Source organism: Drosophila montana, unplaced genomic scaffold, assembly GCF_035044405.1.
Source record: "Drosophila montana isolate Dmon_TW-CO22-7 unplaced genomic scaffold, ASM3504440v1 contig_3217_1, whole genome shotgun sequence".
Classification (NCBI taxonomy): domain Eukaryota; kingdom Metazoa; phylum Arthropoda; class Insecta; order Diptera; family Drosophilidae; genus Drosophila; species Drosophila montana.
This window is the reverse complement of record NW_026998097.1, coordinates 2,284,357-2,299,204: the sequence shown is the minus strand read 5'-3', so window position 1 is coordinate 2,299,204 and position 14,848 is coordinate 2,284,357. Positions and strand designations below refer to the sequence as shown.

General features: G+C 38.5%; 2 protein-coding genes across 5 annotated transcripts in view; both read right to left on the bottom strand.

Moving 5' to 3' along the window:
* Positions 1-14,848, bottom strand: part of IRSp53 (Insulin receptor substrate 53 kDa) — a 37,035-nt gene that overhangs the window by 17,500 nt on the left and 4,687 nt on the right. The window contains exon 2 of one of the 4 annotated variants that reach the window (XM_064689143.1): positions 9,925-10,013. The exons of the other annotated variants lie outside the window; for them this stretch is intronic. The gene's annotated coding sequence lies outside the window, so the exon portion shown is untranslated. The remainder of the gene's footprint in view (positions 1-9,924; positions 10,014-14,848) is intronic. 4 annotated transcript variants of the gene reach the window in all.
* LOC135433352 (fibroleukin-like) lies at positions 4,950-5,847 on the bottom strand. Its single transcript, XM_064689369.1, has one exon. It carries the CDS (start codon positions 5,772-5,774, stop codon positions 4,950-4,952), a length of 825 nt encoding a protein of 274 aa, XP_064545439.1. The 5' UTR covers positions 5,775-5,847.

Here is a 14,848-nt window from a genome sequence, read left to right as displayed (position 1 = left end):
GTTTAGCCGGCACAACAAAAACAAGAGCAACAACAATAACAGCCAAAAGCAACGCTCAAAATGAAATGGCTGAAATATTTAAATTGCCACTAAACAACAGAGGCAAATAGCCATTAAGGCAATATAAACAAGCCAAGTCTGAGGCCGACGCGCGTTGGCGACAACGTTTCCAGTGCCAGCCCACATGGTCTCGCCACTTGCTTGTGCAACGATTTGTGCAAGCCTCCAACTCTCGTTCTCCCTCTCCCTCTCTCAGTCTGCGCCTATCTCTATCGCTCGAGAAGAATGCATTGGCTGTGTCTCCGACCGGCGCTTGCACAGCTTTTGATTACTAATGAGTTCAGTTCAATTGAGTTCGGTTCGGTTTGGTTTCGGTTTCTGTTTCTGTTTCGGTTAGCCGATAGCTCTGATTTATGTGCTTTATTTATGGAAATCTCTATTCGCGTTGAAATTGAAAATTTACTTTGAATATCAAATTTATAGCACAGCACAGCATGTAGCCAACATGAAGTTTGGCCCTCCGAGAGTGGAATTTCAATTTGAACAGCACCAACATGTCAGCGTGAAGGTTCTGCAATATTCCCAATCAAAATAGGGAACTATGCTGCGGCTGAGAGTTCCCGCCCAGAAGCTACCCTGTAGCTCGAGGAGTATTGAAGTTGACCCTATTTAGGGAAACTAAATTGTAGATACATTCACAAGACTAGGCGGCTGATATCAATAGTACAGGGTATCAACACGGAAGTCTTTTTTATTCAATTGAAATGTTGCCATTGTCTTATTAGACTTTCATCGCATCAACAAGTGCTGTCTCGGCACGTCAGCACTAGGCCTAAGCCACTTTCAGATCTTGTCATCCGTCTATAAACTGAAGACGTGCCGGCGATTACGTGGGCACAAGTCTCGCTGCAGGAAGGAAAATAATAATAATAACGAAAAAATAATGGTAACAGTAATGAAAACACGAAGCCAACGCATGGAAATCTTACGAAATCGATTTCGAGCTGACGTATTTCCAGATTTCAAGACGCAAGATAAACAATCTGGAGATGAGCCCAAGTGAGAGTGCCGACTCGCGAGTGGGAAAGAAAGTGTTTGCTTTTAGCAGATAGATTTCACGTGTCTTTCTTTCAGTTTGTCACTGGCTTTGAGTAGCGCCACGCCCCGCTGCGCCCCAGTTAGAATTTCCATGATGGCTAAACAAAAGACTTAGGCAACGAACTGGCGAGGCATACAACATTCCACAGGCACTCGCAAGGTTGCCGCTTGCGGTCAGCACTGACAGCGAATACCCTGAGAAGTTGTAGCTGCAGCTGCATCTGCAGCTGAGGCTGTGCTGCACGGCGCGTAGCTCGAGTTACGAGTATCTTGCAGATGCACAACGATAGAGTCTCGGGCTCGTACTTGCACTTGCCGCCTTTTCGCTCAATTTATGAGCTACCTGGCCGGCAGGCGGCGTTTAATTACGAGTCTGCTATGCAAAAACGTTGTTTAACTATTAAGAACAAGGCTAACTTGACAATCTGGCCAGCCCGATAGACAGCCGGCAGCTGTACTTAAAAAACTTGTCCACTTGACTGACCATGATAACAGCACAACGATTGGAATTCTAACAGAATACATATTTTTGTTTTTAATAACTTTGATGCTGTGCTGTGCAGCAGCAGAAAATGGAATTTGGTGATAAAACGTTTATTAAATTTATTTATGATTATTCAAAGTAGATCTATTTACCAACTGGAATTGGCAGCATATCTGTGCTTCCTTCCAATTCAAGTTTTACACTCATGTTCCCAATGAGATCTCTTGAGTTTGGAAATCGAACATAAACTCTTGATATATGACTTCCCTTTCCTGCCTGGAGAATCTTCAGTGCCGCATCAATTTGTTAGAGGTTTTGTTTGGTTTTTTGGAAAACTTTCGCCAAATCGACAAAAGTCAACAACAATTTTCCGAATATCAGCTAGACAGACAACTTTAGGCAGCTGTCCAACAACAACAACAACAAACGGTTAAGGCCAAAGAGGCAGGCAGGCAGTCAGACGCAGTTTGGTGAGGCTCAAAACCCTGGGCTGTTATTATCAAATGCTCATCATTAACATTTGCTGGCTGCTGTTGCGGACTGAGCGGAGCGGAGCGGAGTCGAGCTGCGTCGAGATCTCGACGTGACGATCAAATTGCAGCACATGCGAACACACGTGTGACGGCGACGACGACGACTCGCTGGGTAGCACAAAAAGATTGTTGTTGTGAAAATGAAATTAAGCTAAAGACTGAAAACTGAAGACGCCAAGGGGCTGAACATTGTAACAGACAATGCACAGACATGAACAGCTCGAACGGGCGGCGGGAGCGGGAGCGGGCGGAGCTGTGCGCTAAATTGCCGCCAGATACATTTGCAAATGAGTCTTAGACATAACAGCAGCAAAAAAAATAAAAAACAATAACATTGTAAGCCGATGCAAATTGAGAGGCAGAGAGTCTGCGGCGCCCATTGCCCCCTCCAGCCGAACAAATTATATTGGCAGTGAAAGTAAAAGTTTAAGTTATTTTCTTTGGGCTGTCGAACCGAACTCATAACCAAAAGGTGCAAAAAACAGCACTGAGGTCTTCAAATCAAATTAACATATTTCTAGTTTTTGCTCTCCAGCAACTATTTCAGGCGGTGTTAACAATTGCTGTAAATTGGCATCTTTGAAATAGTTATGACATCTAAAAAAAAAAAATAAAACACAAAAATGACGACAACCCAAAAACAAGCAAATAAAACACACAGCTTTAAGAAATGTCACTTAGTTAACCCCAAAATGTAATTTAGTTACTTGTTTCTTTACAGGGTATCTGCCTGTCAAACGCAGCTTTTTTTTCGACCTCCCAACACATATAACGTGCTTACAGGGTATCTGACAGTCAAACGCCGGCTTAACAGTCTAATGAAATTACCTCCCAATACATATAACGTGCTTACAGGGTATCTGGAATTCAAACGCCGGCTTATCAGCCTATAGACTCTACCTCCCAACACATATAACGTGCTTACAGGGTATCTGACAGTCGAACGCCGGCTCAACAGCTTCTTGACTCTTCCTCCCAACACATATAACGTGCTTACAGAGTATCTGGAGGTCAAACGCTGACTTAATAGTCTCTTGACTCTACCTCCCAATACATATAACGTGGTTAACAGCTTCTTGACTCTACCTCCCAACACGTGTAACGTGCTTACAGGGTATCTGGCAGCATTTTAGTCTTTCGCCCAACATAGCTAAAGCTAAAAAAAAACAAAGAAACATAAACAATTTCTGGCGGCGTTCTATTAACCCACTAGCCGTAGCTGCCGCAGTCGTCTCGTAATTGGCCACACCTAGCACCGCCTATCCATGGGTATCTTCGACCCGGACCCGATCGTGACTTCATTTGGCAACGTTGCGCACGTAGCTGCCGCATTTCTGGAATCTCTGAATGTTGTTGCTGAGAGCAGAGCCGTCATAAATTAGGTGTAGATGGCATCTCAAAGTGCCGTCCCGGCATCCTCTCGCGCTGCGCAATTTAATGGCGACACACACACCACACACACACATACACACACGAGTCTCGTTGCACACAACAGCTGGTTGGGTGGGACTGTACTATAAGACTAGGATGTGACTAAGAGGAGACACTGAACTGGCAATGACAATAAATGCATAGTTTAGCTTAGCAGGGATTTAGCCTAATAGAAGGCATCTTCAAAGGTTTGATTCAGTTCGTGATTTCAACTTAACATAAAAGTGAAGAGTCGAGTTTTTTTCAATATCTTGTCAGGGTAACATGCGTAAGGGGATGTCCTATTCTTGCCGTAGTCTCACAGTTCTCTTCGTGTTCACAGCTAGTCACAGACTGCCCTTAACACTGATGCTTAACATACTCTGTTATCTATATGGGACCCGCTGCCAGAGTGACCGTGTGTACTTCTGTTAATGCATGCTATTGATAATGTGACGTCACTATCCTACCACACATGTAATATATTATTATTATTTGAACACCTTTTGAATATGCATCGAATTTAAATATTTTATTGCAGGCTAATGTTGGTTTTTGTTGCGATAATTATACCCGTGTAGAGGATATGTGTAACGCATAGAAATAGACATCTCCGCCCCATATATGTACATATATTCTGGATCAGCATCAACAGCCGATGTTGATATAGCCATGTCCGTCTGTCTGTTTCTATGCAAATTGTTCTCTCAACTTCCTTTTGCATGCGGTTCCTACACATCTGAACCAGCCGGATCGGTACATAAAACCATATAGCTGTCTTAGGAACGATCGGTCGAGAAGTAGATTCTTGCATGACCAACTTTTGAGTTGCTCAAAATCGGAATTTATCAGATTAACTCTGCTTCTTATCTATGTGCGATATCATATCAACATAGAACCAGTAGATCTACAGAGCTTGCCATAGATACGATCGGTTAAAATATCTTCATCAACCTTGGCACTTGCTAGTTTCATTATGCTGGCTAAATATAAGCCAAATCTTATCAAGATGGCACTACTATATTCTACAACTCTATAAGAAGAATCGGTCGAGAAACAAGTTTGTACATAGATGGCAAACTATTCTGTTTTGACCAATCTCAGCATTTGTGTGCTTCACTATTCTCACATATCTGCAAGGCCGTAAGCAAATGTCAACAAGGGCGTGTCGAAGACATCCGTACTCTCTCATATTATTCAAAAATTTGTAACATTTGTTTCACTTTTAGAATAAATTGATTAATTTGATTTTTCATAACTTTTAGGGCGTATAAGCATTTTGATTTTTTTCAAAGAGACCATTCCATCCCAAATAAGCCATCAAATTTCTCCACCTTATGATCGTAGTATTTACCATTTAAATTGCTGAAAAATAAAAAGTAATTACATTTACAACAATTATTCAAATTAAGTTGCAACAATTATTACCATCTCAGACAGTGTTTGTACCACCAGCCCCCACCATAATAAAGAGCGCAATTTTGATTAGGATGAGAATCATTTTCATGATCGTATGTGCTGAATTTCTGTTTGTTGTGGTAAGTCAGCTCTTCAACTGTTGCATTGCCCACAGCTTTACCAGAGATGCTCAGTCTGTATTGATCGTCCTCGCCAGCGATGGCAAGTTGTTCATATCTGTAGTATTTGATGATACCATCAAATCCTTCCATATGTATGTAGAGCTCATGGGGCTGGGCGCTCGTCAAGCGATGAATCCTCTCAAGTCCTAAGAAGAAGTCGCCTTCAAAGTTTCCAAAGCCGGCACGATATGTGGCCCAATCCCTACGGAAGTTCTCCTTACCATTGATTCGCTGTTGGATAACAATCCAGCCAGGACCTGCTGTCGTATTATCGTAAAGTAAATTTAATGAATCTTCTTGATCCGGTTTAATCTGATGAATACTCGGAGCATTAGCAATGTCGGTGCATTCACTGTAAACGAGCTTCTCTTCGCAGCTTTTTAGTTTCTTGGCACAAATGTTGACTTCGTTTTTAATTTCGGATATTTGTTGGTCCTTTTGATCAATTAGCTTCTTTTGTTTCTCCAGCTGCTCCTCGTAGTCCTGGATTTTCAAGGCATTGGAATTGAGTTTACCCATTTCCTCTTTTATTGATAAGACGTTCCTCGTTAGCTCTTTAATAATCTGTTTGTAGAATTCATTATGTTGGTTCAGTTTTTCCTGCAGTTGCTTGATTTCTTTATCTTTGCCTTCAATTCTATTGTTATTGTTTTCAATTTCCTCCTTCATCTGATGTATATACTTTAATAATGGTCTCACTGCCTTATAGGTGTACTCTCCGCACTCCTCCTCTGCTTTTCTGGTTGCCGAACAAGACTATTAAGAGTGCGATTTATTTTCTGCAGTGCACACAAATATTACATAAGCAATTTGGGTTTTACCTCATTTTCGTTAGCCTGTGCTTCATCTATGATCAGGCTTATATATATTATATATAGAAACACAAAACGTTTCATTTTGATGGCACTCTGATTTTGGAATTGAAATGTAGAACTCAAGCGCACTCGGCAGGCATGAAAATAGACTGAAACATCAAAATCAGTCGAAAAGTGGCGTCACCGACTGTCTCGAACTGATAAGAGATAACCCAAAGGGTCAGGATATGCCAAAAGCAAAACCAAGCTGCCCGTGCCCGACTAGGCGATACCCTGCATACGGCAACGGCGAGCCAAGCAAATACACTATTTACTTGTTTACCCATTGAATAAATTATTTTTGATTTGTCTGTTTGAAACAGCTTTCAAATAATTTCGCAAAGGCAACGAGAGCACCCACTTGTTCAGTTAGCCAAATTCTGGCCTCACAATTTCCGAAAACACAATTGCAAATCAGAATAAAATATCACTTGGAGCCAACTAGAGAACAATCCCAATAAGAATTATTGTATGACTGCGTGCGTCAGTGCCAAGGAATGCGACCTTGAGCTGTCGTCGGCGGCGGCGGCTGTTGAGATGTCGTGACTGGCCAGGCCCGGGCTCGGTCCCTGGCGAATAACAAGTACAGCTGAGCGGCAAACAAGAGGCAAACGCTTAAAGGTACTCTCAGGTAAATACACTATCGATGAAGCAGAGAAAGAAATCAGCAATCAGAAATCAGCATCGCAGCAGAAAATAGCACAAGTCTCATACAATAAAACACGTTTGACGAACGCTTTGATGAAGATGAAGATTGAATATCTGTCAGATACATGTGCGCGGGCAACAACAGCACACACACACACACACACACACAGAGACAAATGTGGCAACCAACCGCAGTAACACAAGCAACGACAGCGTTCACTTTTATTTTCAGCATTGCAACCGCAAAAACAACAACAACAACAACAACAACATCAATCCAAATGGCACAACAAGCCAAATAACAAAGATCAAACGTAGTCGAGTCTCTCAGAGAGAACAAAGCAACAACTACAAATATGCAGTACTTATTTCAACTGTATTTGCTAGTACTGCATATACCCTGTAAAACGTGTGCAGCTGCTAAAGGGTATACAGGTCGCATAAGACCCAAGATGCTATCAAAATTGAACATTATTATAGGGCATCAAAATCAAAGCCAGTCTCACATCTTGCACAATAAAATACTTTGAATTTGAAACAACAAAACTATACTCTTTTTTTTAAGTAGTTAAATATATCTATATTTACAAATATTTATTTTATTTATGGTCAACTTTGAGTATTTTTTACATTTCTGAGTTAATTGATTCCTAGGGTATTTCGCAGCTATGCCCTTTCGTGCTATTGCTTTATTTAACTTTCGCAAAGTTAGTTTACTCTGGATATTAGGAAATGCTTCATAAATTTAAAGTCAAGCAACGACTCCCGCCTCGAAATCTAATGCTACCCAACAGCTCGGCATGTCTCAAGGTTGCAAACACATACCTCTTATATATATATATTCTATACTGACTATATACGGTGTATAGTATAGTATGTCTCATATATATATACACCAAGTGTGTATATACGCTTCTTATAATTAAAGCTCTACAATTTGAGAGAGCTTCATTACGCAGTTCAAATGTTTTGGCAGTTTAAAATGAATTTTTGTTAAATTATAATTTAATAAGTTAAAATGATTTGTTTTGGACTCTGCTAATGAACATTTATTTATGGTCACATATATGTTGACAAAGACAAAAAAAACGACAAATAATTCAAATATATAGATAGACTATATATTATTTAAATTTCTTATTAAACCATCCCAAGTGTGCACTAACAACTTTTTATATAAAATTAATTATTAAATATTATATTATTTCTTTAGTAGTCCATAAATATGGCATAAAGTATAATTGAATAAGTAAAAACTATTTATTTTTAACTTTAATAATATATGGGCAGCTAATAGTAAACTTTTATTAATTGTCTTGATGTTGTGAAGAATATAATTTGAATATTTAATTTAATATATCACTCGAATTTCAACCCATGCACATTCTATTCAAGGTAATCCATAATCCATTGAATAATCAAAAATTCTCTATTTTCAACTCTAATGATATATGGGCAGCTAATAATGAACTTTTATTGATGATTGTGAAATTGATATTGTGAAAACAGAAATGTAAAATATTTAGACATTTCATTCAAGGGAATTCCCTTAGTTATGCATAAGTCTTGCCCAGATTGTGAAATTCTAAGGCCCATTTAAATTCTTGCCTCTGTTTTTGTTTACTTGTTTCCAGTTAGAAACTTCGAGCGCAACAACAAAATGCCAAATGGCAAACGAGAAGTCAACGAACTCTTTTATTTATGCAGCTGGAGACCCAATTGCATAGTTTAACAACTATTGGCAAAACTGGACTAAGATTGTTATTTGTGGCGTGCCGTAGACATGATTAAAGCAAATCTGATTCTCAATTCTAAATGCTTGTGTAATTTGCGCAACGATAACCGAAATTAAGAACCAGTTTTATAACTGTGCTAGAATTTCGGTTGGCTATTTGTCATATCATTTCTAATCATATTCTCTTTAGTTTCTGTCTAAATTAAATTCGAAACGAAATTCCCACTAACAACTTTTTCTTTGATTGAATGCTTGGGAATTTCGAGCTACTAATTTATCAATTTCCGAAGACTTTTTAGACATTTTGTCAAATGAGATTTCTTGAGGAGTTGTACACTAAAGCTCAACGGTTTCAAGTTTAGCTTGGCCATAAATAACAGATGAAGGCAAAGTCTTCGAAAATATTTTTAAAGTATTTCCTGAAGAAACTGGATCTCAGTTCACAAATAAATGCCATATTAAAGTAAACCATTGCAAAGTCCAATTAAATTGAAGGCATCATTCATTTGGCTGCTCTTTGCTTAATTTAAGCAAATAAACGAGCGCTTCGAAACAAAAGACTTAGGCAACAAACTTGGCGCGTAATTACAGCTACGTGCTGCGCATTTTGTGTCAGACACATAAAGCCTAAAGCGCTAATAATAGGAAAAGAAGCAAAAACCGAGGCTCAGAGCAATCATACGCCAGGTTGGGTAAAGATCGCTCAATAAACTGAAATAAACGGAAATGAGGGCTGCATGTGGGCAGCGCAAGTAGAATTCAAAGAGCTGAAACAAAAGACTCGGACAACAAACTTGGCCTATGCCGTGAAATTTTCATAATTAGCAGGCGTATGAGAGAGAAATTCCAACGAACGTGAGCAAAAGCGAATCAAAATCTTTTTTATATTCATTTATATATATAATTTCTTTCAGAGGTAAAAGGCACAAACGCTGAAGCTGTACCCAAGTTAGCCGTGCATTTAATTAGCCATTTTCACACTTTTCACTTTCGACAAGCTGCCAAATTGTTAAAAGATATACATGCATAAAACGTATAACATAAAGCATATGGCATATATAGTTATAGAGTCTGGCGATCTCTTCGATGAAACGCAAAAAAGCCATTAACGGCCAAGCGTAGGTTTGGCTTGACAAGACTCTTGTATCTGTATCTTGTTGCTTCATCTGTGAACGTATCTGCCGCTTCCTCCGTTTAACTCTTGACTCTGCCGCAGCAGCCGCCGGCGACAGCGGCGACAGCGGCGACTCACTTTCAAGTGGCCAATTTCGACGCTTTTTTTACTCTCTCGTCATCATTTTGTTAATTGAAATTTTCCCATTGCATTGAACTTGAAAGCGCTGCCCAATTCCCAACTAGGCAAATTCACTATGGCCATAATTTACACAATTTCCACTCGAATTTCAACTTGTGGCCACGACTCGCCCACAAATGTATTTTTTTGTATATTTTGGGTTTAGCAAACTTTCTGCACATCTCGCGTTTGATTAATGCGCAATTAGATATTGAATTTTATTCGTAATTTTTTTGCCCGCATATCAAGCTCAAAATATGAATATATAAATAGCAAACAATCAAGTACCTTTTTTTTATGCGTGTGTAGCCAATGATGAGCTCAGATGTGATTGGCGCATTGTTCAGGCAAAAACTAAAAAAATGTTAAGCACAAACCTGTAAAGGGAAAAAATTGTGTTCATTTATTAATTATTAAATAAATTCAATTAGAGTTTGATTGAGATGATATTAATGCCCTTCACATATAAACAAAATGCAGTAAAACATAAAAAGTGAAAAATAGATCAATTATTGTATAGTTAAATATTCATTGAGAATAATTTTTATAGCTGAGCGTCAAAACGATTTTCATATATCAATTGCATTCAAATATTTTTTAAATATTTCTTTAAGTGTGGAATATATTTACAGAGTGTGAGAAGAGATCAACCTAAGTAATATATTAGAGATATTTTCATAAAGATTATTATGTTATTCTTTTTTAATATGTTAACACGAACTTTTCACATATAAACACAATATTTAACACTTAAGTATTTCGCTTGTGAAAGCAAAGTCTGAGCAGACATTGCCAAATAAAATGGCAAAGCCTACGAGATTCTTAAACAAAGGCATTTTTTGCACACGCATAAACCTGATTAAAGTCGGGCGACTTTTACTTTTCAAGTGAATGTTTGCCCAAAAAGATTCATTTTAGCTAGTTGGCGCTGGGATTATTTTGCATGTGCTTGCTGAAAAGGCGAGCAGTGGCTACTTATAGAGTTTCTGCCCCCTTTCGCCAGCTGCCACAATTTGTGGCACGCTCATAAATGGAGGCAACAACCCAGACTGAAGCTGCGGCTCGCTCAATGCAAATGGGCCATAATCAGCACTAACGGCCCGATTTTGCCCCGGGCTATTAGCCAGCCACTCAATAAACAAAAGGCTAATTAAATCGTATTGGTAATTAATATTACGGCGATTCGTCTGGATGCAGCCCGCACTCGACTGCCAGATACTCTGTTATTAGAATTCGCTCGAATTTGATTTCATTTACGTATTTGTTGCTGCTATTAAGAAATAGTTACAAATTATCTGTGGCATGCACAAGTTGTTGTTGGTTGCCTTTGTTGTTGTTGTTTGTTTTTCCCTAATGCGATTTGCATTGAATTTGGCACAAGATTTTCTTGTTGTTGCTTTGGCTGTCAGCTTGGGCTGGGTAATTGCATGGGTTGGGCTTAGGCTGCGGCACCTGTACGGTCGCCGCACATAAATCATGGAAAAGCAAATCTGTTCAATTTTCAGCAAAGCCTTTTAGGTGTGAACTCTCGCTTCACAATGCCTCGTTTTGGTTATTTTTTGTGTTATTTTTAGGTCAGCTCAGTTCAGTTCAGTTTGGCAACCAGCAAATCGAACTCAAGGCAATGCTCAGATACAAAATCAAATGTGGGTCGACATGCGTTCGATAAGTCAAAGTGGGCTGATTAAAAATTGCACACATTAAATAAAAACGAAATGCGCACGGCAATAAATCAGACATAAAACAGGCAGAAAATAAAAAACGGAAATCTAGCTACAAATTCAGTTCAATTCAATTCAGATTGGCAGATGCAAAGAAATAATCATACAACTGGGCGTATGCGCAATTTCTGTTTATTCGACCACATTTCGTTATTTTTCAATGAAGCGCTTCGAGTATCGAATATCAAAGAGTTGAGCCCCCGACGTGTGTCCAAAGATTTTGATTGATTTTCTATGGAAATAACAAAATTAAAGCGTCCGAAATTGTAACAAAAGCCACGGCAACAACACAAGTGCGCCACGCCCACAAAAAAATGATTGGCAAAAAATGGGGGGGGTAAGGTGAGCAATTTTTATTGCCGCAGGTAAGCATTGCCACATTCTACGGATTTCTAACCAAGTTGGGCCAAAACTTTCGATTTCAAAACTGAACGCCAGACCGAAAACTTGTTCTCGAAACAAAGGCAAGAGCTTTGAATGGAAATCGGAGCAATTGATAGATCTATATTGTAAATAAGTAGCAAAACACAAAATCGTTTGGCTGCTTAAAAAAAAATTTTTTTTTTGTTATTGCTCATGTTGAATTTAATTGTGGACAGCAGGAAAAGTCAAATTAATTAAATGAAAATTGAGAATAAATATATATTTTTAAGACACATAAATGTAAGATCACAGTATATTAAATACGAGAAATATTATTTCAAATATTTGTGTACAAAAATATACGAGTACAAGTATAAATTTTCAAATATATTTAACAGGGCTGCAAACCAAACAAGAAAAGGACTCTAGTCGGGAACTCTCGACAGTAAAAATTAAAGGTAATTGATATATATATACTATTCAAAGAACTAAATGTCAAGTTTGGTGACTTTTGCTATTATAACTTATGAGACTTGCACTAAAAATAGCATTTTGGTATCGATTTTTATCGATTGCTTGGAAACAGGGAACGTTATCGATTACCGGAAGCAAACTCTTACTGCGCGGCACTAGATGGACCTACGTTCAAAAATTTCAATCCCTAGCTCTTATAGGTTCTGAGATCCTTGCGCTCATACATGCGGACCGACAGACGGACGGGCGGACAGACGAACGGGCGGACAGACGGCTATGGCTAGATCGACTCGGCTATTGATGCTGATTTGTAATGGGTTCAGTCTCTAAAAAAAAGTGGGTTCAGTTCATCGCTTGAACCAGCTCCCTGTCTTGAGATTTGAATCGAATACAGACTAAGACTATTGGCTAAGACTTTCTTCTTGCTAAATAGTTTAGCATATATGACTTTATAGAGTGAGAGAAGACTCTGAGCAGAATACTCAGTGAATATCACAGAGTATCCGGAATAATTCATGCACGATATAGTTAGTTGAAAAAGTTTAAGAGAAAAAGGATTACTTAGGAGTAGATTAGTAGGAGTAATTAATCCTTAGCCTAGCAGGACACAGAAATTTAGTTGGCCAGTCAAACCGGAAGAGGCAATTTTAGCCATAAATGACTTATGAATAAATAATACACCAATTATATTTTAACGATGAGTTAAAGAAGGAAGATTAATCATCAGAATTCTAATGGAGAATGACGGTAATCGCACACGAGGTTCCCAGTTTAAACCAACAAGAATTGTTTCTGCACAGACTCCATTCATATGCTTTCAAGAATTTAATCAAAATTAATCATAATTGCTCGCTCTACTGAAAATATTGTGAACCTTAAATATTTTCAAAAAGAAATAGCGCGCTAAATTTGATGTCCAGCTAAAATTGGCAGCGACCAGAAAATGTGCTTAAATAAATGCAATGGAATTTTTTAATAAATTCAGTTTAGGTTTAGCTGGAATTGTTTTTTCTTCTAACGTTCGGTTCGAACCAGTTTAGTTTAAACTCAGTTTGTCTTGTCTTAACTAATTTTAAACTTTTCTATCTTTTGTCTATGAAACTTTAAATGAATGAGGTAATGTTAATAATATCCTTCTAGATGAGTCTTAAATATGGATAATTATCTTTCAAAATGATGTATGCCTAGCTTAAAGTAAATTAAACAATATATATATAGACTATTTTTTCTTCACTATGAAATATTTCTTAAAATATCTATTAAATCTATTAAATCTATAAAATCTTCAAATCAAAGCATACTTAATTTACTCTTTTATACTTATATTTAAGATCCGTTTCTATTATCGCATAAACTTTAAATGCATTAAATGCTATAGCATCTAGAGCATGATATCACTAATATGAGACCGCAACAAATTGGATCCATGTTGAGCGCAAAGAATTTGTATGTCTGGTAATACCATATCTGGAATTGGTTTATTTATGCTCTGTGCGTTGAATACGAATCAAGAGCAGGAAACGTTCGGACTTCGATTCGGACTTCGATTCGGAATTCGATTCGGATTTCGATTTCAATTGGCTGGCCATAGAATCAATCGTGAATTGTCTGGCCCGGTTCGCTCTGCCAGACAACTTTCAATGCAAATGCAGCTGCTCAGAGACTTGTTACCGTTACAAGGCACTGCTATGTATAACAGAAGTTGTGGGTGGGGGCGGCGGGGCGGCGTGACGAGCTTGTTATGGCCGGGGGGGGCTATGCTGGGTGACATATTATACGGTTGCCTGCTCGGCTGACTGATGAAAAAATGTGGTTAATGTTGTTGTTGTTGTTGCTGTTGTTGTTGTCGTTGTTGTGGTTAACTTATGCACTTGAGCATTTTCCTAATTAAGTCGATATATTTTTTCCATAATCTTTGGATTTTATTTACGGTGCAAATGTTTTGTTTATGCTGGAATTTATGCAGGTGAATGGCTACTTTCAATGGGCTTTACCTTGAAATTGATTAACAATTGTTAAAGAAGTTGTTTATGTATTTATTTTCAAAACAAATCTAATTGAAAGTAATTAAATGTCAGTGGTTTTTCAAAGCACGCCCAAATAAAACCTAACTATATCGTATTTTCCAAAACTCTCTTCAAAATTTCGAACTGCCAAAGCGTGCCATAAATTTTGTTTAATTTCTCCAAAAGTGTTTTTTTTGTCAATCTCAACTCAGGATATGGACATCTGTCCAATCAGTTTTGCATTGAACAATTAATTTGCGTTGCAAATGCCTATAGAAAAACCTGACAGTTTGATTTCTTTTTCTCCTTTTTTTTTTTTTTGAGTAACATTCATGGAAAAAGACTCGCAGATTTGCCGTGGCAAATGCAACGTGCTTCATGTGCCGGCTCAATCCATTTCCATTTCCATTGCCATCAACATTAACCAACCAGTCGACGGGTTGGCAGTTTGTTTTGGTCTGGCCAAGCCGAAACCGAAACCGAACCCAAAGCTCAAGCTGAAGCTGAATCCAAACCTGGCCAAATGCTGATGAACTTGTTTGCAGCGGCCAACACGAAAAAGTGAATGGGCCGAGCGGGCAGGGTGGGGTGGAGGGGAGGGGAGGGGAGGGCCAACGGGCAGGCAGCGTTTGTCGCCCCAACAATTTG

Bases quoted from the DNA above. Each gene is read 5' to 3' on its own strand.
- LOC135433352 (XM_064689369.1), bottom strand. From the start codon at position 5,774: ATGAAGGAGGAAATTGAAAACAATAACAATAGAATTGAAGGCAAAGAT.